This window comes from Rousettus aegyptiacus, unplaced genomic scaffold (genome assembly GCF_014176215.1).
Source record: "Rousettus aegyptiacus isolate mRouAeg1 unplaced genomic scaffold, mRouAeg1.p scaffold_m13_p_1, whole genome shotgun sequence".
In the NCBI taxonomy this organism is placed as follows: Eukaryota; Metazoa; Chordata; class Mammalia; order Chiroptera; family Pteropodidae; genus Rousettus; species Rousettus aegyptiacus.
In genome coordinates, this window is record NW_023416284.1 from 17,421,294 (window position 1) to 17,445,705 (window position 24,412).

Below are 24,412 nucleotides of genomic sequence, written 5' to 3' on the forward strand. Positions count from 1 at the left end.
CTCTCAAGGGCTAATCCGGTCTCTCATAGCCAGCGGGACATCTGAGTATATACAATAAGCTGTGCACTTTCACACATTATTTCGTTTAATCCTCAAAATAATCGGTATCTTCATTTAACACAGAAATATTATTAGCGACACCCACTGAGCACTGTGGAACTGCCTTATATATGTCATGGCTTCTCCTCCCTAAAAACTGCCACAGTAACCTATACTCTCATTTCGTAGATAAAGAAACTAAAGTTTAGCAAATAGGTGGTAGGCAGCCAGAACTCCAAAGCATTTCAGGGTGGGACCAAGCCAGACAAGGGACCCTACCTTGGGATAATACCTAAAGAAAACTACATCAATGGTTAGGGTATAAAAATTTATTACACATACAGAATATTACCACTAACGAACACAGACAGGCTAGGAGACAATGGTACTGGGATGGAGGACTGCTAGCTCTTTGGAAAGTGAAGAGGTTTGGGTGGCTCGGAGCTTCATGCCACGAGGACTGGTCAGTCAGATGGGAGAGCACATGCCAAACGCCACAGGACATCAGGGCATCCAGCGACTGCTTTGCACCCACCGCCTTCCCTGTCTGATCTGGGGCTTCCAAGGATACCACACCCAGAGGAAAGACACTGAAGCAAAGGGGCTTCCTAAGGTGGCCCAGGCTTATCTCTGAAGTCACGGCAACACCATTTTAAGCAATATGTTTAAATGGATGATTTCCACAAACTATACACGAAGTTTCTAACCATCACAATTCAGTGAAGTACAAAACATTAAGTTACAGGCTGTGAGAAGAGAAGGCAGCACCAATGGTGGCACCTTCCAATCCTGGTTGGCCTAGGGGTAGGGGGTGGGGGAAGGTTTCTTTTTAAACCGAGCCCCTCATTTCAATGTACAAAAGAATTACTCTGATTGATATTAAATTGTATTGAAAACAAAATGGACTAAAAAGCAAATACTACTCTATGTTGGGGTGGAAACGGAAGGAAAGAATGAGTCCTTCAAAGCAGAAGGGGAGACGCTGGGGGAAGGTTCTGTGGCCGTGACCCCAGGTGGTCACTCACGCTGCTCCATTTTTACTTTCGGTGGTCTCAGGAAGGTCCGGTTTTTCTTCTCTTTCTTCCCCTTTGTATTTGCTTGGAAGTTTCGCCAGCTGTCCACACGACCGTCTCGACTTTCCTAAGCACGAAACGAGTTTGAGGAGGAGGAAACTAGTTAATGAGAGGAAGGGCCTGAACCTGCTCTGCCATCCCCTCTATAGCCCAGCTCGACCCTCTGGAATAATCCAAGAATAACAGAGCAGAGCTTTTCTTCCATGCCCATGGACCCAGGAAAAGTGTCATACTACCCCTAGAAGGCATCATAAGCCAGACACAGGTTCGAAGGGGACAAAATGAGTAGTTATCGGTCACAACAATGAGGCCACCATTTGTTGCAGATTTCTGGGCTAGACATTTAGCATTTGCCATTTCCCATTCTCACAAAAAGCTGACAGCAGTGTGTGTCATGCCACAGCATGTCACAAATGACAACACCAAGCTCAGAGAGGTTAAATCATGTTTTCGAAGCCACACGGCTAGTAAGCAGCACCCCACCAACCCTTTCCACTGCAGCTTTCTTTCTCCCCACCAAAACCTGGATGGAGGCTCGAAGTCAGCACGAAGCTTAGGCAGTTGTGCTGAGAGGGCCACTAAGGTTTCTTCCTCCTTATCATGGGGCTTATTCCTTTTCTTTTCATACATGCAGTGGGACAGAAACAAAGTCATCAACTCTGGGTAGCCAATCCCTATCCTGAGACCTAAAAGTTACAGAAGAAAAGACCAAATATTACTTAATTCAGAATACTAGCTGAGCACCTGAAGATGTAACAAGGGTGTCATAGAAGAGTCAAGTTCAAAAGTCGTAAGTCTCTCTGGAGGCAGGACACTGGGGTCACAAGAATCACAGTTTCTACTAAAAGATCTCTAAGTAGGGCACAACTCCATGTTTGCTCCCTAAATTAAATGCGCAAACCATTTTTCTTGAACACACTTGGCAGCTATGCCCACCACAACCTCTAAAACACCATTCAGGGATCTTCATGCCATAGCTACAGAGCTTGGAGGTGGCTGAGCCAGAACCAGACTCATTCTCCGAAGCTCCGGCTCTTCTCCACATATCCCATTTTCTTGTTCACCCCAGTGAGTCCTGGGAATGCCCCAAGCACCAAGTTTCTATGCTGGGAAGTTTTCTTACTCTGGAATAAAAATCCCTAGCCACCTTAGAAATTTACCTCAAAGTTTTTCTGCCACTCCCTTTCCCGTTTGGCTTTTTCTTGAGCTTCAATCTCTTCTTCCCTCTGTCGCTTCCTAGGAGGAAAAGCAGACCATAGTATTTTATACTTAAGAGATTGTGTTAACCATACAAGTTAAGGCATCTCCACACAGAAGCAAGCATATATAGTAAACCAGTTCCCTAGGGTTCTCCAAAGACCACTGTCTGGAAAGGGCTCAAAGTACTTTCATGAACGTCTCATTCTAAAACATGCAGATGAGACTGTGGGGCAAGGGATAAACTCCCCTGTTACACAGATAAACAGATAAAATCATCAAAGTCCAGTTGACACTAACAGAGGTTCTGGGCTCAGCCACTGGCAAATCCATCTCAAGAACCCAAGCCACCTTACTTCGGTAGAATGACTACTACAGTAGCCGAGGTTCTTACTCAAGATGATCTCTACACAAAACCCTACCCCAAAATAAGAACATGTCACACAACTTCAACTAACAAAACCTAGTTATTTCTAAACACCACTCGACAACACAAAATACATAAACTAAATTAACCTCAAGACTTATGATGAGCCAAGGAAACCACATTTTAGGACAATAAACATCGTGTAAGTGATTACACTGTACAATACTACATATCACCAAAGCTGCAGCCACTAGTTACACAAAAAGGTCTGGCCTCAGTAACAAATGGCCTCAATAACTCTGCCTATTTCACTCTAGGAAATCAGGAAAAGAACATACAGACCTCTTGATTAGAAATCATCTAAGGACAGGTCTAGTCAATATTTCCCAAAAGTCAGAATTTCTTAACCAGGTGATTCAAAAGTTTGGCTGTTTCAGATAACTGCTTCAGACAGTCTCTTAAATCAGGGGTCCCCAATCCTGGAGCTGCAGACTGGTACCAGTCTGTGGCCTGTTAGGAACCAAGCTACAGAGTAGGAGGTGAGTGGTGAACAAGTAAGCAAAGCTTAATCTGTTATTTGCAGGTGCTTCCCAGTGCTAGCATCACCGCCTCAGCTCCACCTCAGCTCCACCTCAGATCATCAAACATGAGATTCTCATAAGATCACTGGTCCCTGGTGCCAAAAAGGATGGGGACCGCTGTCTTCCATGACATATCACATAATTTCTTCAAAATACCCAAAAAGTAATGTTGGTATCTAGGTATTTAGACATTATTTAAGTGAATAATCTGAGATATACCTTTCATGCATCTCTTTGGCTTCTCTCTCCTTCCTTTTAATTTCCAGCTCAGCAAAGAGTTTCATAGTCTGTTTATATACTGCTTGCTTGAACTACAAGAAAATAAAGAACAGAAGAAAATTAAAGTAAATGTTTTACCAGCAACTTAAATCAAGTACTTTTAGATGGAGCCCAAGATACAAGCAGATTAGAACTCAGCAAGGAAAAAAACGTTCTTCAAGAGAACCATTTAATGATGCTCTCTCAGGAGATAAATAACATATCCGCCTATGAGATCTTTCTGCCACTTTTACCATGCAGATGATACACGGAAAATTTACTCTCGTAAAAGACACCAATAAGGAAGAAGTTCTTCCTGCTTACCATAACCAAATGAGATTTTGGAGGGCCCTTTCCTCCAAGGACCTTCCAAAAATAACCTTCATTCTTTTCACAAATATTTTATAATTATTCTGTGCTAGGCATAGAAATAGGTGCTAGAAATGGGAAGATGCTATCAAGCAGACCAGTCTTAGGGGCCTACTGACTGGCAGGGCTACTAGTTGTCGCCTGGCCCACCTCACCTCATTATCTGTTCTCCCTCCATCTAAAATTCCTTACCTTAAAAGCCTGTGTTTCCTAGACTTCCTTGTAGCTAAATGTGGCCATGTAATTTAAGTATTAACCAATAGAGTATTAGGAAAAGTGATGTAGCAACTTCCTGGAATGTTCTTAGAAGGAGCAGGCTTATCCCTCCTTGCCCCCTTTCTCTATTCTTTACTGTGAGGATGGAGGCAATATCTGTATTGGCACAGTCACAAGAATGAGAAGACAGAGGCCTTGGATGACACATGCTCCACAGCTGCCGTATCAATAGCCATCTTCCCAAAGACTATTATATAAGTGAGAAAACAAAATTGCTATCTTGTTCAAACCACCAACATTTTGGGTCTCAGTTGATGCAGCTGAACTTATATTCTAATTAGTATACCGACAGAAACATTAGATAAAAAACAGAACTCCATCTTTAAAACTTTTTCCCCAAATATAAAGCATTTTAAATATACAAAGAAACATAGAAAATAACCCATCATGCAGATTTCATAGGGCCTATATCCTAAAATCAGACACAATGGAGCAAAGAATAATGTGTGAAGATAAAAGAAAGTAAAGGAGTCCCAAATTTTCTCACTTCTTCTAATGCTGCTACCCTGCCAGGCACTGCTCAATGAAAGTGATGCTGACAAAACTCCAGTCCCTAATAAAACAAATATCAAAGGAGTAAAAAATGAATATCTTTAAAAGCTCTAAACTCTCCTAGATAAAAAGTTATTGGTGATTTTTAATTTTTTATAATTTTCTGGTTTTTTGATGGCTCAGGTACATTTTATTGGTTTTATTTTTCTGCTTTTTCCAACTCAAAAAAGTTAGGATTCTTACCAACTTTAAAAGAACCAAGGAGCATTAATAAGAAAGTCTTCAGAAAAGTAGTACTAGAGAGAATAATTAAGACTGAGGGGAAAAAACTAAAATACTAAAACAGAGTAAACCCAAAACAGGTTGCTAGTGGAAAATATGGCCTAACAGTTTTTAAGCAATGTCACCACATGGAAGATGAGATCGGTCACTGTTAGCAAAATCACTGAAGATACAGAAATTGCAAGAAGTTTCCCTAGCAAGAGGGCCTCTCCTCTATTAATCTTTAAAAACAAGTCGGGCACATGGGTAAGTTACATACTGGCCTAAATCGGGCAAGATTAAGATGACTTTAAATTTTTCAGGCTAGTGAGGCAATTAGACATAAACATTGAAGTAGAATCTCTCTCCGAACCTGCCTCCACTAAATAACCCACCGGATTACCTAATGTTCTCCATCACTGCTCTGTAAATTATTTACCTGGGGCACGATGAGAATGTACGCTGGTAGACAGCTGTTTAAGAGCCACCTGTGGTCACTCACACAGCTGCAATTACCACTGTACCTACGTAATTTGAATATCACAGAAATTGATGAATGTGGTTACAAAAACAAATGTTTGTTGTTTCTTTTAAAACTAAGTAGAATGCTTTAGAAAGAGTAAATGAACACTGAGTCTCTAAAATTAACTGCTGTTGAAGTAGGTACAGGTGAGACATCTGGAAAAGACTATAAATCAATTATAACAATCTAGGATTTTACTCGGGGTTTGCATGAGTACCTAAGTTTTTAACATATGTTAAAAGTGCTAGAAACTATGGATAATGCTTTGTGTGTGTGTTTCATAAAATAAAGTCAACTATATACTCCAATTAGCTGATACATACTCAAAAGGCCACAACCCTATGTCAAAAAAGAATGAATTTTTAAAAAGAATGAATGAATGTAATTTAATATTTCAAATTAAAATGTTTGTAGCACGTATGCATCATTCTTTAGGCTTCCCTCTCTTTAACCCACCAATCAGTAAACCCAAACATACACGATAAGGTGCCTTTTCCCACATTTAACTCACCAGCTCTGGATCATCCTCCTCCACATTTGTAGGTTTTCCTTCCTTCTTTAATTGCTTTTTTCGCTCTTTCACCTAAAAAGAATTTTTTTCATCAGAAAATGAGCACCTGTATTTTGAGACTATCCATTAAGCTGCACACATAAAATGTGCACTTTATGTATGGGTGTAACAAAAAGCCTGCATTGAAAAATGATGAGCTTCTGCCCTCCCATCCAAAACAGCAATGCGATCAAGGAAAATAGGGAATTGGGGTTCTTTCTCTAACCTCACCTAAAAATCCAGTCTACCTGGAAGGATGAAAGGGGACCAATGAAGGAGCTGTCCCCACCTCACCAAATCCTAGGCCAGACAGAAAGAGCCTTTGATAAATTCAACACATAAGCCATTTATCTTTCACAGCTTGCAGTTACAGGTTTATAGCTTAAAAAACACATTTGTCATGTTTTAGAAAAAGCTACAGAATACGTTAAGTATTGTTTTTCTGGCATTACTACAACTATATTATTGATCATTTTCACTGCGAAACCCCTGTAAACCAATAATTTTCACATCATGCTAATTGGTGTTTTGTTTTTTTTTTTATCACTTTGGCAAACACTGAGATCTAAAAAAATTAAATATACCCATTCAGATAATCATTTGGTGTATTACAGCTGCCAAAAGCCAAGAGCTCTCCAAGCTCAGAAAGGCCCCACTGCCACCTTGTGGTCAGAAAGAATGAAGATGGAGGGCTCCTTTACAGGCGAAATACACAGAAAGGGTAACTATCAAGACCACAATAACTCAAGGACAAATTGTCAGGTGCCTTTCTGATTTTTACCAGAATTCAGCCTACAGATGCCATTTCCAACACATAACCAGCAGGACACAGTTATGGCCATCCATCTCTTTTTACTCATTTTCCTCATCTAAATTGGACTCTTTTATTATTGGTTATAAAATCTGTTTCAGATTCCAAAGTTAAGGAAAGGTCACATCTATATTCATTCCCAATTAACATTGCTCTTATAAATGACCTCAAGATTCTTGCCCCAGCAAGTAAAAAATTAAAACAACAATCTTTCTTACCTCAAGCAAACCACCTTAACATTTCCCACCACTCAGGAGATTTAGTAATGCAAATCGAAAAATAACACCAGCTCTAACTAAAACTTATTTCAGTTGAGTCCTCTGTTATCACAGACATGTAGCTCCTCCTATTTTTCTAAAACACTTACTCATACCCCCTTGCCAGACTATCTCAAGCCCATGTTCCAACCCCTTCACAGGGACAAGGTAAAAATCAAGGGCCAAATGTCACCATGGCTATTTTTCCACTCTCATATTGGGGTAATGTGACATGTACAGAGAGGACAAGAAAAGCCCTTTCTCCACAACACAGGACTGGTAAGGAAAGAGGTTGGAGCAGTATCCTAGCCACTCCTCATCCTGAGCTTCAGGGGTGAATTACAGCTTTAGGCACACGCTATTCATGATCACCACAGCAAAGTGCTAGAGACCACATAAGCAGTCACAATCATGCCGGTAGGCATTGCTATGTCAACATTCACCCTCCTACAATGTGCCCAAGGCTTGCTAATACTTCCTATAAACACAGCGGCACTATAAATACTTACAGTGTGTTCCACGTATTCTTTTCCTGCCTGAATTACATCCAGGGCCCTCTTCTTTTGTTCCTGATCCAGTAGCAACTTGTAAGCTTTGTCCACAGCTAATGCAAAACATTGAAGTTAACTGTTTCTGCAAACACCCTCTGCAAGTCTGAACTATACTCAGCGTAAATGGACTTGTGCCGTCTAAAAGCATTCCCTACTTTGTTAAATTATTTAATGTTGTTAAACTAATTTAAAAATATACAACTATAGCAATGACTTTCCTTGAGAGCCTTGGAAAAAGTTAAATATACACTCAAGGCTAAATATACCACATCTAGATTTAATTCAGTAATAAAATACTGCCAAATATTTTTTTATGTTCAAAGAAAAAAAAAATGATCCTATGCAATAACAGTCTTTGTTGGCACATAAAAGTTTTAACAAAGTTAAGGTTTATTTCTTAAACAGCAGTATTCTGCTTTGGAATGACAACTGTTCTACTGAAAACCACAACTTCTTCATGACCAGAAGACAAAAAACTATAACATTCTTTTCTTGATCCAGGACAAGGAATGTTAGTCCCTAACATTGACAATACGTTATTCAAAAGCAGGTAAATCTACAAATACCTTCAAAAGCCTTTTGTGCTCTGTCAGCATCATCTTGATTTTTGTCAGGATGCACCAGTATGGACAACTATAAGAGAAAGGTTAGGTTTGTCAATAAAAAGAACATTTATTCTTTGTCTGTACTCTAAGGTACTATGGCAAAAAAGACTTTTAGCCAGAGGCATTTTTGAAAACTTAATATGCCCAGAAATACTGGTATTTAACAAAATTCAAGCACTGAAAGGTAAATGCATAACTGGGAAATATTGAGGGTTTTAATTACAAAGTAGAGAATAAACGTTAAGCCTAGAATTATGAAGATATTGTGATGACTTGGGAGGGACATTTAAAAATAGTGAGTTCTTGTTAGGTTCCTTATTCTGAGCACTAAGGAGGATGAAACAGGTATGAAACAGTCTATTTCCAAAAAAAAAAAACCCTCCTAATGTAAAGCCATGGTTCCCAGTGCTAGCTATGCTCCAATTCTGTGACACTTTTAAAAAATACAGAGGAGTGCTTTCTACCCTCAGAACTTCTGAATCAGTCTCTGACACCTGTACTTGTTAAATCTACTAGACTGGGTATCAGATGATAGCAAGAAATTCGTGTTAATTTTGTTAGGTGTGACAGATGGTATGCAAAAAATGTCCTTTTTTATTTGGAGAGATTCATCCTGAAGTATTTAGGAGTGAAGTACAATGGTGTCTGTAATTTATTTTTCAACAATTCAATCAAAAACATATAGTTAATGAAGCAAACTGTTCCATATGGATGGTGAGTACATGGGAGGTGACTGCTCTATTCTTTCTTTTATAGATGCACATAACTAAATATTTTTTATGTTAAAATTAAAAAACCAAAAGCTCCACAGGTGATTCTTTCAGACTGCTACAGTTAAGGACTACTGACCCACTGTCATTAACAGACAGAAACCAACTAACTGGAACAGAGGAACTGTTGAGGAATGACAGCAAACGGGGATCTAAGGCTACATTCTGCATTACTGAAGACAGAATCCCAACTTCACCCATACCAGCTGTGAGACCTTGAGCAATTCGATTAATCCACCTCTACCTCAGCTTCCTCCTCAGTAAGGTGGACAATACTCCGTGCCTACATCTCATTGGGTTGTTTTAAGGATAAAATGAAATAACCCAAGTGAAGAACTTAGCATGCTGTCTGACACAGACAACAGTTCGCATATTAAGAGAGATAATATATGCCAAGACTTATTTTAAGTGCTTTCTGTGTATTAACTCATTTAAGTCCTCATAACAACCCAAAGAGTAGACATCATCATTCTGTGCATTTCACAATTGAGGTAAGAGGCACAGAAAGGTTGAAAGAAATTAGCCCAAATTCAAACTGCTTATAAGAGGTACAGCCAAGACTGAAATTCAAGTCATATAGCTCCGGGTTGTGTTAACTATTAGATCATAATAATGGCTAAATAAGAATTCTTATTATTTGCATAATTATGTAAAATGTTGTTTTGACTATGGATTTGACTGCTTGCTTATTAAATTGAAAAAGACTGCTAATACCTAACATTAGGAAACTTAAAATTTTAGAAAAAGGAAAAAAGCTGAGTATAAGTGCAGAGTAGAACTCAAGAAGAAAAAACTATAAAGTTATATAACAGGAAATGATTGAATAGGCAAAGATTAAAAAATCTTGGTTTAATAGTACATCATAAGATGATTATGAATCAGCAAAATGGGGGCAATTACTGTATTGAAAGAGCAAGCATAACACTAGATGTTAACAAGTATGCTCTGGATGGTAATCACACAATAGAATATATAGATGTCAAATTATAAAGTATATCCGAAAATTATATAATTGTATTAATGAATGTTACTCCAATAAACTTAAAAAAAATAAAATAAAAATAAAAAATAAAACCAAGTATGTTGTGCAGGATCTGAGAATATTCAGCATTGATCAAGCCCTTTTGAATATGTAGAACATAAAAGATATAAAGAAACTGGAGAAAGTACAAAAAAAAAAAAAGGACATGAAATATGTAGAAAACCCAATTTGCAAAGGCAGATTACAGGAACTGTGATTATTTAACTCACAGAAGGAAAGGCTAGGGAGTTATTCAGGTGTCAAAACTAGAAGGGTCTTTAAAAAGGCTACCATAAAACTTTGCAGCTTGAGTTATTAAACATTAGAACGAACAAGAATCAGAGGTTGTGGATCTCCCTTCCTAGAGAATTTCCAGAAAGCACTCCTTATATTAAACTGGTTATCTCTTGGGTATTCATTAAATTTGCAAAAGAAAACTGATGAGGAATGGGGTCTTAAAAATAAAAAAAACTGCACAAATCATTTAACGTGTTCTCTCCTGGAAGCCAGAGGATTAAGTATGACTCCATGTGAAGCTCTACTATTCTACTTTGCACTTCTCCCTCTTAATTAAGAGGCTGGAAAGATTCTATTTGGATATAAAATTCATTCTATTCAGAGGTAAGCTATGGTCATTAAATTATTTAATATTTTATGTCACAATGAGGCTTTTTATCTAAAAGTTACATAGCTTTAAGTTAAAAATAAATAAATAAGAGGGTTATATTTTGACCCAAAAGTAGTATGCCAAGTCCTAAGAGAATCGTCATGTGTTCAAAATACATCCATCACAGGGAACTATGACCATACCTGCCGAAACCTCTTTTTTATTTCTTCATCTGTCACCTCAGGATCTATCTGAAGAACCTGAAAGAATCAAAATCAAAACTGTAATAGAAATTGAAAGAATTTATAAATTTAAGATGTACCCAATAACTTATACATATCATGAACATCTAGAATAGTACTCAGCATTCTGGAACAGTACTTAGCACACAGTTCTAAAAAATGATCAAGAAATATAAATTAGCAAATCAATAATAAAATAATAGCTATTTAGGGTTCTCAATTAATACAGCAGTTACTTTCATTCCATCAGAAAAATAATTTCCCCTATACCCAGAGACATGTTTCCAGACCATGAGAAAATGTTGCATTTCTCCCTCAGTCATTAAGTACCCACCCCCTAAACCCCTACTTATCTTTGCAAGTGTGGAGAAAGCACAGAATTAGACAGGGAAAAAATTAGACTGGCTACCTGATTTTCTCCTCAATCCAAAATGCCCACTTGGCTCCACTTTACATCTATAATTCACATGGCCCAACAGTTCTCAGCCCAGAGTGAACATCAGAATCACCTGTGGAAACCTGTGATCAGTGCGTCCTCCTGGGGCCCTCTCTAGAAAAGTCTGATTCCAAATGGCAGAAACATCTGTATTTTTTTTTTTTGAGCAACTCTGCCTTAAAAAATAATTTTAATCATTCTTCTCCAAGCCTAGGTATCCTGGTGTTGACATTCCTCATCCAGGATGCTAACCCTATCAACACAAATACAGACATTCATTCATATATTTACATAGTAGTTACTGCCTGCTGAACACACTGCTATATACTAGAAACGTAAAGATAAACATGCAAGGGAAACATATTTTTAGTTACCATAAAATAAATGCCTTTTTAGAAGAAGAATGTTATAAGATATACAATTAAAGCAGATCATTTCACGGTGTAGTCCATGGACTCAATGCAGCACCTATTATATTTACTTGATATTCAAGGCCAGAGGAAGGTGCTGAAAGGATAGAGGGTTAGAAGAGTTTATTAGAAATTCAGAAGAGCAGGCCCCCCTTTAGTGTGACTACATCCTAAATCAACACTTTAAAAAGATCCCCAGGTGATTTGAATCACGTTAAAAGTTTAAGCAGAACTGATAAGAAATGATAGTCACAGTTAGAAATAAATGCCTTCAAAGTTAGTAGAACTGAGGATCAGTTATTAAGGGGGTGGGTAAAGATTAAAAAATTAAAATAAATCTTTAAATGAAAAATGCATATCACAGAAATTCAAACTGAAAAGTAATTTGCTAATCTTAGTCAGATGTTTACAGGGTCTTAGAAAAAACTAGCAACAAGTAACGTCAAGATTTATAGCAAGCTTTCAAAATATCCCAACAGTCCACCTATAACAGTAGGCAATGCAGCTGAATCACCATTGCATTCAACAGACTTTAAGGTTATGAGAGAGCATATCCATTCTCAAATGCTAGGCATACAACTGGGGGTGTAGGAGAAAGAACTTTAAAACAAAAAATTTTCAAGACTCAGTGCACGCCTTCATACCTTTCCAAAAAAGAAAGGAATTGAGAAAAAGTCACTCGAGAGGAAGAATGCAGCCATATAAGATTTACAGATAAAGGGAGATAACTGTATATACATAAATATTCAGAGAAGAACCTTACATACCTTGGTTCTCGGGGAAAAGGAATGTATTAGAGCAAACCAAAGTCAACAAATCCCAGAAGGTGTCCAAAATGAACAAGAAAGGATGGAAAACCTCACATCTTCTCTCTCTGTCTCACACACACATGCCTCCAATAAAACTAGCCTAGAATAATGCTAAATCTATAAACCTTGATTAGTTCCAAAGTTTAAAAAAAATTGCTATGATTGAGATTTTTGGGGACAATTGGGGCCATTTGCATGTGGTCTCTATGCTGGATGATATATGTTACTGAATTAATGTTTTTCTTAGGTGTGGTAATGGTGTTATGGTTATGTGGAAATGTGTCCTTGCTGCCATTTGCAACAACATGGATGGACCTCGAGATAATCATGCTAAGCAAAATAAGCTAGACAGAAAAAGTTGAAAATCACATGATATCACTTATATGTGAGATAGAAACCTAAAAGCAATAAACGAACAGGACAAACAGAGACTCATGGACATGGACAATAAACTAGTAGTTACCAGAGGGTAGGGGGAAAGGGGGGTCAAATATGTGGTGACAGAAAGAAATCTTAACTATGAGAGATAAACACGTAGTATAAATATATATATGCCTTACTGTTAAAGTGTACAGCTGAAACTTACTAGATTTCATTAACCAATGTCACCATTAAAATAATTAATTAATTAATTTTTTAAAAAAGAAATGTGTCCTTGTTTTGAAGAGCTGCATGCTAAAGTAGTCAGGCATGAAGCATCACAATGTCAGCAGCATCACAATGTGAGCAAACCTAGCAGGCACCTATTTAAACAATCAAGTTGACATCTTTAGTAATGCAATAAATCAAAATTACGTACCACTTTATAGGTTGTAAAGAGAAGAATGAAATGCAATATGACTTCTGTGATATTCATGCCAATATTGCATAAACCAATCCTAACGTGAAGAATCATCAGATAAACTCAAGTTGAGAGATACACTACAAAATAACTAGCCTGTAACCTTCAGAAATGTTGTCAAGGTCATGAAAGTCAAGGACAGACTGAGGAACTATTCCAGACTGAAGGAGACTAAAGAGACATGAAAACTAAATATAACAGGAGATTCTGGACAGGATCCTTTTGTTATAAAGGTCGTTATTGAGACAATTAGCAAATTTGTATGGGGTCTGAAGATTACATAGCAATAATGTATCAATAGTCATTTCCTGATTTTGATGGTTATAGTATAGTTCACTAGGAGAATGTTATTTGTAGGAAAAACATGAAGTATTTCAGGGTGATGGGGCATCATTATTGACAACTTAGTCTCAAATAGTTCAAGAAAGTCTTCAGAGTACACTTGCAACCTTTTTATAAATCTGAGATTATTTTTAAATGAAAAAAATTCTTAAAAAATTATTCCTCAAAAAACAGAAACATCAGATGAACCTTAAAAATATTAGGCTAAGTAAAATAAGTCAGACACAAAAGAACAAATATGTATGATTCCACTTAGATGAACCACTTAGAAAAGACAAATTCATAAACAGAAAGCAGAATAGAGGTTACCAAGGGCTGGAGAAACGAGGAAAAGGAATGGGGAGTTATTGGAATTTCTATTTGGAATGATGAAAAAAATTCTAAAAATAGTGGTGATGGTTGTACAACATTATGAATATACTTAATGTTACTGAACTCTACACCTACAATAGGTTAAATGGTTAATTTTATTTACATATATTTTACCACGAAAAAAAAAGTTTTTTATAAGTGCTCAATAAATGTTATTTTTATAAGACGTAAGAATATTCATTTCAAACTATAATTGTGAACAATTAGAAGCTAGTTTAAATATCCTACAATAAAGGAATTATTTAAGTAATAATTATAGAGGCTTTAAAAAATATATAAAAATATTTTATATAACAATGCAGCATTTAAAATAGCATGAAGTATATGATCTTCCCTGTTTCTAAAGAAAACTTTTTTAAGTATAAACAGTTAAGCATGGCTATTTCTCTTAGGTAGAATTATACATGATTATTTATTCTTGCTTTCTTTATATTCCAAATTTTAATAGTATGATTTACTATAATCAGGAAAAGTTTAAAGTTATAAAACTAAGGAAACCTCCAAAATATATTTGCTTGTCTATAAGCTTATGATCATTTTTTGGTTGTTAGTTTTTTTCATATTTTTTTACTGTGATGACACAGAAGTTTTAACAAGTAAAGTATACCAAAAAGCCTAAATTTATCAAGGCTAGCTTATCCTTTCACATCTGAAAAATACATCCATATATATTTGGGTTGCTACAAGATGATGGAATAATTGATAGGGCAAAGATCATCTCACTTTCTGTAACATGCTGCCTCTCAAGCTCTGTTCACAATAAAGCCACCCAAGTTCAACTCCAACTACGATACAAATTAGGCATGTGTTCTGATGTAAGTCTACTTCCAACTATGCAAAGCTCCCCATCAGCAGGCCACAACATCAGACAGCTCACCTCAAATGGGTTCAAATTGAAGTAGGAGGAACCAGGGCGGGTCAATCTTTCAATCTGATTTTTAGATGTTAGAACTGAATCTCTCTTCTCTATTTGTTTCACCTAAAATAAAAGGGATAGAAACTTCATTAGTAAAACTCAAATATAAATTCTGAATTGTCATTTTAACAAGTTACTTACTCACTGACATGTTCAGCAAACATTTGTGTGTCTGCGCGTTCAAGCTTTTTTGCTAACCACTTTGAGGAATAATTACAACAAATTCATTTAGTGAATTTTTTTTTTTAACACCTATAGCACCTGGTCTTTCTAGGTGGTCTCCCATTCAAGTACTAACTAGGCCCAACCCCACTTAGCTTCCGAGATCAGACGAGATCGGGCATTTTCAGGGTGGTATGGCCATAAAAACTTTACACAGATTTACTCCCCTCAACAATCCTATACAGTAGATACTACTATTATCCCCATTTCACAGATAAGGTAAGACTTAAGAGAGGTTAACTAACTTGTTCCCAATTACTCAATTTGTAAACCAGAACTTTAACCTGAACATTGATTCCAGAACAGGTATCAAGAAGACTCAAAAAAAAAAAAAAAAAGTCACAGCCACCACCTACAAAGAACTTCCACTCTAATGATTTAAGATGTACTTACGTGTTCATACTTTATTTACAACTTTTTTTAAGGAAAAATACAATTGCACTGAAATATATACTAAAAGCAGCATTTAAAAAGTATGTGGGAGGGTGCAAATAACTCTACCTACCAAACTCTAATAAAGTTAGAAAAATTTCAGACTTGAAGACAATATTAAGGAGAACAGACACCAGGCAGTCCCAGAAAGACTTCCCTGGTGCCACTGTCAAAGTTGCAATGCTACTTGAAATGAATGTCTGGTATGTTATTTACCATCTATATTCCTCTGGCCAAACAAGTTTGGAAAGAATTTCAGTAACATTCAGGAAAAAGCCATTCCTTCTCACCATGTTTCCTCATCACTTTTTTAAAATAACATGCCACTCACCCACCCATACTTTCTATCTTCTTTCCCAGATTTTTCCTCATAGCATTTAAATCACTATCTGATATTATATGGTACATCTATCTGTTTATTGTTTATCCTTCTCTATAGGATGCAAGCTCTATGAAATGAAGACAGGATTTTTCTCTTTGTTGTTCATTACCATATCTCCAGCACGTAAACAGTATACTAGTACATGTCAGGTACTCAATAAACACTGGTTGAAGAATGTTCAGGTAGGTCCTTCTTTAGGTACTTTTTCCCATCCAATTCGAACAAACCAGGATAGCTTTTTATTTTTTATTTTTAAATAATAGTTGGTAAGTGAAATAAGTTCCACTATAATTGCTGAGTAGCCATTAGAAGCCAATAAACTTTGGTATCAATGTATCAACACTTGCAAGTAAGGCATCTGAAAAGGACATACTATGAAGGATGTGCTAATTTGTTTTAAAATTCAATACTTTGGAGAAACTACTATGTAACAGGCACTACTTGTAACAAGAAACTACAAATACCAGAGATGAAAGCGATACCATCGTTTCCTTTGAGTAGCTCACAGCCTGCCTGATGGAGAGCAACTCCAGTCCTCAAATCCAAGTCAACTTATGAGCTCCATCTTCAGCTTTACATCTTAGAAAGATGCTTCTGCTTATGCAACCGTTTCTTATAATTAACTTCATTAACATTCATAAAAATCGTTTTTAATATTAACTGTCGTTTTACAGACATAGAAACTGAAGATCTCCAAAATCAGTGTCAACTTGACTCCCTTGCGCTAATTCAGTACGAGGTCCTGATTCCAAATGACACGCTTTTCTTTCATTTACTCATTCATTAACGTACTTAACAAATATTTACTAACCACTACGTAGTAGGAGCTGAAAATGCCATAGTAAACGAGGCTCAGACCAAATTTATTCCCGTCCTAACACGATACCAAGCTGTTACCTGCTGTAAGACGCAGAACAAATTATTTTACCAGCTAAACCTCAGGTTTGTCACCTTTACATGGAGATAATGCCTACCTGGCATAATGCACAGTGCCTGGCATTCGCGAATAGCAGAAATAACCACTAATACAACTCATCACAGAGGACTAAGTAGAAAGTCCTTCCGTTTAGAATATAAACGGGGGCCAAGACGGTTAAGTCGACCCCAAGGAGGTCGGCCTCAGCCAGCCCCCGACTCCGCGGACTTGGGGAACTCTGCGCGCGCCCAGGTACTTCGTTGGCCACACTCGCCATCTACCCGCAGACGTCGGACCCCGGCCTCTTTTTCGTTGCCCAGGGGATCCCCCCAGAAGCTATCAGACACACACATACATACACACACGCGCGCGCGCGCACACACACACACACACACGGCCTCTTTCCGTTGCCCAAGGGTCCCCCAGAAGCTATCAGAGACAGACAGACACACAGGCACACACACATGCTCTCACTCTCTCTCTCTCTCTCCCTACCCCCCGCCCCCACACCCCGAAGGCCAGACAGGAGGAGCCGCCCAACGGTCCAGGCCAGGAGGACCACTGCCTTTGCCCACTGGGAGAGCAGGCCCAAGCGGGGTCAACCCAGCGCCACTACTCCTCACTCGTGGTTCACCTCACTGTAGAAGGTCATAAATGCCTCCTCCGTGCTGCCTCCGCCACCCGAAGCCCCACTCTCTCCTGGAGCCGCCATTTCCCCGGCCAGCCACCACGTGACTCTCCTGCGCAGGCGCTGTCTCACGTAATTCTTACAGGCCCGCCTCCCTAGCCCCGCCTCCTCCCTCGGGATTTTTAAAGAACTCGCAGCCTAGCCAGACACCTCTAATCTAAGTGGGCTCTTTTTCAAGTTGAGGTAAACCACACGACATACAATTAACCATTTTAAAATGCACAATTCAATGGCCTTTAGTATATTCACAGTGTTATGCAACCACTACCTCTATCTAGTTCTAAAACAGTTTTATCATCCCAAAAGGATACTTGGCACAAATTAAGCAGTTCCTCCCATTCCCCCTACTTCCCAACCCCTGACAACCAATCTGTGTTCTGTCCCTATGGATTTACTTAATCTGGACATTTCCTATAAATGCAACGGAGTGGCACTTAAATATAATCTAAAAACAAAATTATTATCACTAGGTAGTGGGTTTATAAATTCTTATGTCTATTTTCTGCTTTTGTGTTTTTCCAAGTTCCCTGCAATGAACATTCGAAAACGTGCTCCGCAGGAACCCTTCCCACCTGTCATACAAACCAAGGCTAGTACTTTTCCAACCAAAAGGTAATTAATAAAAACTGTTCTACAAATTCATAGAAAGCAAAAGAAGGTAGTTTTATAATTATGAATAAAATAATCTGGCTCAATTCTCTCATCTAAAGGAGAAACAATTGGACCCAGAGAGAGAAAATGATGCAGACAAAGGTTATAAACTACTATTTTCATGTTCACATTTGTTAAATGGCTGAAGAAAGGTCACAGCAAAGCCTTCCTTAAACTCCTACTCATGCTTTTCTCCACTTCATTGCACCACATTGGCAAAAGTCCAGTTATCAAGCCCATTCGATAATATATTAATGCATTTTACACATATTCAGCGCCTACTCGATCAAGGCTGATAACTTCAGAAGGTAAAAAGTATAGAGAGATAAAACAAAACAGGGAGCTATTTTAGAATGACTAAGGCAGTCAGGGAAGATTTCTTTGGGGTGATATTTAAGCTAAGGGTTGAGAGTGAAATATCAATGCAACAAAAGAACACTGACACCTTTTAAGAGGCCATATACACGTACACATACAACTTAACTAAGTCTGGGCATGCTGGACGTCGGCATCCGGACATAGATATTCCTCATCCCAACCCCTATGTCATCTTATTGATCTTTTTTATCTTACTCTTATAGCATCTTATTGACGCTAGTGGTCCAGGAAAGGGAAGGCTTCCTTAGGGTGTTCAATAATAATTAGTTTAGAATTGGATTCGTGGGGTGGGGGGTGAACGCCATGACTCATCCCATTGGCTTCTGACCCTCTCTTGCCCCTCCCTTCCAACCGCCTCCATTATTTTCCAATCCTTTGGCCCCGAAGACCTTGTTAGGGATTGGCTAAGAATGCGCCCTTCCCCTGCTCAGGATTCGCTGTGAACTAGAGGGACCCCGCCTTCTCCCTTTCATGATTCGGTCCTCCTGGGTTCATCCCGCCTCTCCATCTCAAGGATTGGCTGCCCCGCCATCAGAGCCGTTTGCACCTACAGGGAAGCTGAGCCACCTGCGACTTGCGAGGTGCGGCACTGACAACCATGGCAGTCACGGCGTTGGCGGCGAGGTTGCGGCTGGGTGTGTGGGGCGTGAGGGCCACGCAAGCCCAAAGCTTCAGCTCTGGACGGGTATGCCCGCTGCAGTGTCCGCTGCCTTGGCCCTGAGCGCGGATGCCGTATCCCCCTCCACACCTTCACCAATGTCCTTGTCTCGTCCCTCAGTCAGGGAATCTCGACTCCGGCGCGGGCTCAATCCGGGAGGCCGGTGGGGCCTTCGGGAAAAGAGAGCAGGCCGAAGAGGAACGATACTTCCGGTGAGGCCCACGCGGTTCCGAGTCCAGGCCTAGATATCTCAGAGGGCCTTCCAGCTCTTCTTAAACGCCCAGTCGCCCAACCCATTCTGCTCCGGCGCCGAGGGCACCCCATCCCCCAGCAAAACTCCCGGGTCCCGGAACCTATTACACCCTCGCTCCCAGGCTCTGCCGAATAGTCAGTCCCAGGGCGCTCAAACCCAAACCATTTCCACTTGCGGGTCTCCAGGACTTTTGAACCACGTCTCACTTTTCCAGAATTATTTACTTGCAGACTCATTGAGCCTACTCCCTCCGCCCTCACCTACCCATCACCCCTCTACGCCTTTTTCTCCTCCACACGCCTTAGGTTTGCTAGCCCTGCATGGGTTGATTCCCTGACTCTTCAGACCCTCTCAGACCTTCTAGACCTCCAAGGGTCTCCAACTTGGCCAGAAAGAATGTGTCATAGGAGCTGGGTTCAGCAGCTCCTGGTCGGAAATCCCACTCCCCCACTTCCTGGTGACTGTCTCTGGCGCGGCTCCGCCCAGTTGGATAGATTTCTCTCACGCTTATGAGTATGGGTGGGCTGGGCCTCTATCTACGTTTTTTTCCCAACCCAGAGTTATCTTTTACTGACTTCTCCACGGTGGGGAGCAGCATAGAACTAATCTCGCTTCTGCTCCTTTGGCCTATCTTTTCACTTCTGTCCTCTCTTACTCTTGAAAATTATCACCATAGCACTTGCCATACCAGAAAGCCAAAGGACAACTGTTAGAGACCATCTATTAGGGTCTTACATTTTACAGTTTAGGAAGACTGAGGTCCAATGTGGCCAAACCAGCATTTGAAGCGTTTCTTATTGAGACCTAAATTGGACTGCCAAATACTGCCCATGCAAGAAGCCCCTTCTTTTTGGCCTTTATAGTGGGCTGTGCATTTCTCTAGGCAAAGAAAGGCCTAGAAAGATTAGAATAGATCGCAGATGTTTATCCTTTATACCTCTTTGTCTATTACACGCTTATTTTGCTCTTTTCTCCCCGCCAAAAAAAGGGATTCTGCCCTCTTGATTGTTCCTCTAATAAGGTATTAGGTACTTATGTCACACCTCTCTGGAGTTTTCTACTCTAAAGAGGACTGAAAGGAATAGCTCATGAGTGCTGGAATTTTAGGTACTAACACCAGGAAAATTGAATCATCTTGGTTATCTAAAGATGGATGCATTTGAAGGTGGAGTATTCTTTCACTGGTGGGGCTTAAGGGTTAGAAGAAGATGACCAGCCAGATTCCAATGGGATTCTGACTGCTTTGCCTTAAGTGATGCAGGTTGTACTTAGAGATCTCTTTGGGATGAAGTATTAGGATTAAACCCAGAGTCATTGTGTACTTGTAGAGCACGAACTAAAGAACAACTGGCAGCTTTGAAGAAACATCATGAAGAAGAGATCAGTCATCATATAAAAGAGATTGAGCGTCTGCAGAAAGAAATTGAACGGCACAAGCAGACTATCAAGAAACTGAAAGAGCATGATGATGATTAAGTACACACAGTTCCCCATTTAATGGCTATATATCATTGCCCATTTCTATGGAGACATAGTTCTGGTCTAATATCTGTCTGCTGCCAACAGACTAATAAATTGTCATCAGTGAACTGTGTCTAATGTCTTCTATCTGGAGAGGAGTAGGGGGGCACACTACTGGACCGCTAAAATGAATTAGGGTATCTGTAATAGGGAGCTTGAAGAAAAAGCACAGCATAAGTGCTATACCACATGGGGGGACTTGGAGGAGGCAGGCGAGATACAGGGAAAAGCCCCTTTGCCTGTCTGACATTAGTCAGAGGTTCAGAGAAAGTTTCTTGAAGGATAAGCCCAATCCAAGGTCAAGACAGCCTGGAAAACGAATAATTCTTTTAAAAGATACAATTCAAGGCACTATCAGTTCATTTTGCATTTATAAAATGGATTAAAGAACTCTATATGATCTAGTTATCTTCATTCTAATTATCTATGTAGATTGAGTGAACTAGAATTAGAAATTATGGTTATTCAGTAAGTTGGGGTTGAGATTTGGCATTCAGATTTTTTGACTCCTAATCCAAGTCTATTAATAGCGGAGAATCAGAATTATTTCTTAGGTTATATTTTGGTTTGCCAAGTATGCTCATGATTCAAATTAGATTTTAAGGCCTTGTTTAAGTTATACAAACTAATTATATAACTTCTCTAGGCCAAAAAAAAAAAAATGCTGAAGTGACACTTCGGACCATGAGCAAGATATCTTTCAATTTGACAGATTAATAGATCATTTGTTTTAGGATTAAAATGAATCATGTTGCAATACCGTATAAAGGCTTTTAGGGCTGTTGAATGATAAAAGCTTGTACAAGTCATTGACCCTACCCTTGAAGACAACACCCTGGCTGTGTCTAAAACATTTGTCCATGATGCTGCTGATGGAAAGTTTATAGACAATCCTAAGGTGTGAATGCTGACATTCAAGTGGCCAGCAACGAAATGGCTTCAAAGATGAAGTGCAAGAAATGATTGTGCTTAGTCATATGCTTTTTTTTTGACTTCACAACAGTACAAAATTTGAAAAAATTTAAAAAATAATTGAAGAACAAATAACATCTGTTTTGCATTTTTGTGACCAAAAAAATTTAAAACGCATACAAAATCCCCAGTTTATAGATGATAGTGTTTTTGTGACATAATCAACAATTGTCTTATTAAGAAGGAGATGAGTTAATTCCTTAATAGAGGTGCTCTTGACATTTTATTTTAATTGACAATCAGTCTAATGATGATTGAGTAAAGCAAGCAAAAAATTGAAACTTTAAAGTGAAGATGAAGAATCATAAGCTTGAATTCTTAAAAAGGAAAAATGAATAATTTTTGGAGCAGCCTAGTTTAAGACTATCAAGTGTCCACGAACCAGCAGAATCAGCAGCATCTGGGAACTTGTTAGGAATGCGCTTATCAGGCCCCATCACTGAACTGCTGAGTCTGAAGTGGAACCCAGCAAGCTTCCCCAGGTGATTCTGATGTGCACTGAAGTTTGAGGACCTCTGTACTATATATAAGTACAATAGTTTCCAGAAATTTTCTGACATTCTTGGGCCTAGATACTTTCATAAAGGCAGATTATCAAGTATAATAACTTTAATATAGTTCTTAATATGAATGCTATTTGAGGATTTAAAAAGAAATATGTTAAGAATTCTAAAAACCAAATTCTTGTACAAAACATTTAGGACTTAGCATTTCATACAATACAATTTGGAAAATGCTACTCTGGTTTATTTTATTAGTTAAAATCTTCCGTGTTTACAAGAACAGAAACCAAACCAGCACTTGCTAGCTTAAGGAGAAAAAGTAATTTATTGAAAGAAGAGGGACTATTGTCTCAGAATCTCAAGACTTGAACAAACAGAGTAGCTCTGAGAACTACAGGAGCAAATCTGTCTAAGCAGCTTCCTAACCATCTGTGTCAGAATCATTGGGGCCATTTTTAAAAAGATTTCAATGGAATTTTACATAATAAAGTTACTTAACAGTTGCACAATAGTTTATAGAGTGCTTTACAATTACTTTTCTCACTAAATATCATGGTATTTGTGGAAAATAATAACTAAAGCAAGGAACTGTGGCGTAACTTTCTCAAGGTCACATGACCAGGTTTATGCTAAGCAAGGACTTCACTTCAGAGCTCCTGGTCCCACAATCTCAAGTTGCAGTTCCAGTGTAGTGGTTCAGCTGCCTGTTAGTTCCCACCTCAGTGTGAGACAGGTCAGTGAGGAGAGGGGACTCGCCTAGACTTCTGGGGGTGGGTGACAAAGGTGAAGGTTCCTGGTAGTAAATGTAGAAGTGCCAGTGTTTGCCACTGTGTTAGCATTTAGGCTGTGACATGAATCCCATCAGCATGTCAGTACATCCCTATGTGGTATGAACACACATTTGCAATAGAGCCTAGCTTGAGATTTTTATATTATAACTCAAGTTGTAAATCTCAGCCTAGGCAGAATATTGAAATACCTGGGAAGCTTTAAAATTAAGCCACTGCCTCAGGACCAATTAAATCCAAATCTTTGAGATTAGTGCCTGGGTATGGTTATTTTCAAAAGCTTACTAGGTTTTTGCAATATGTGGCCAGAGTTGAGACCCACTGGTATGAAGGATCCTTCCAGATCTGCTACACATGGTGTGCACTGCAGGGTGTCCACTGTATAAGACGCCTAAGTGAAGGCGCTAGGAAGGACTGAAATTCAGCCCATGCACTGCCCACCAAGCAGTGTACTCTAGGGGGACATCTGTTCTGAAAACATGTCTTTTGTCTGACTTTCACAAAGAGAACTCTAGGTCATTCCACTGTAGTCGAATATGCATTGTTGCATAGCCTACGTATTCCATTTTCAGATTTTTAAAATATATTAAAAATTATATTTAGCATCTACTATATGCTGAGCACTTGGTAAATACTGAGAATACAACTACAAAATAATCACAGCTCCTGTCTTTACAGAGCCCATAGCCAATTGGGAATAACAAGTGGTGAAACAACAATATTGGAAGTATTCTGATGGGGATGAGTGCAGAATGCTGGAGGAAGACACTAGACAGGTACCACCCAGACCTGGGGCTCAAAGGGACCTCATGGTGGAAGAAGTTATAACAGCGGCCAGGTAAAAAATAAAGGGTGTGGGGCATTCAAGGCTAAGAGATAGCATTTGAAGAAGTCTGGCACTGAGCAAGACCATGGGCTATTGCGGAATTGACAATAGTTCAGCCTGGAGCATGGAAAGGAATGATGGGTAAGGAGGAGGTAGTGTGATTGGAGGTCCTACCAATCTTCCAAGGGCTATTGGCCACTTATAAGTGTAATCACTGTGTCCTGCCCCTCAGTCCTTCCTCCTTCC

General features: G+C 39.0%; 2 protein-coding genes and 1 pseudogene across 2 annotated transcripts; 1 reads left to right on the top strand and 2 right to left on the bottom strand.

Annotated features, from left to right (window-relative positions):
* Positions 1-353: 353 nt before the first annotated feature.
* On the bottom strand, positions 354-17,665 carry DNAJC8 (DnaJ heat shock protein family (Hsp40) member C8). The gene is made up of 9 exons (XM_016132049.2): positions 17,563-17,665; positions 14,938-15,039; positions 10,812-10,868; positions 8,172-8,238; positions 7,564-7,658; positions 5,948-6,019; positions 3,477-3,568; positions 2,273-2,348; positions 354-1,179 (listed from the first exon to the last, which is right to left on the bottom strand). The coding sequence occupies exons 1-9, from the start codon at positions 17,638-17,640 to the stop codon at positions 1,057-1,059; spliced, it is 762 nt and encodes a 253-aa protein (XP_015987535.1). The 5' UTR covers positions 17,641-17,665; the 3' UTR covers positions 354-1,056.
* Positions 15,226-15,344, bottom strand: LOC118605609 (annotated as a pseudogene).
* A 1,504-nt stretch (positions 17,666-19,169) lies between the features above and the next one.
* ATP5IF1 (ATP synthase inhibitory factor subunit 1) lies at positions 19,170-21,145 on the top strand. Its single transcript, XM_016132090.2, has 3 exons — positions 19,170-19,330; positions 19,424-19,515; positions 20,885-21,145. Exons 1-3 carry the CDS (start codon positions 19,244-19,246, stop codon positions 21,030-21,032), a joined length of 327 nt encoding a protein of 108 aa, XP_015987576.1. The 5' UTR covers positions 19,170-19,243; the 3' UTR covers positions 21,033-21,145.
* Positions 21,146-24,412: the final 3,267 nt, after the last annotated feature.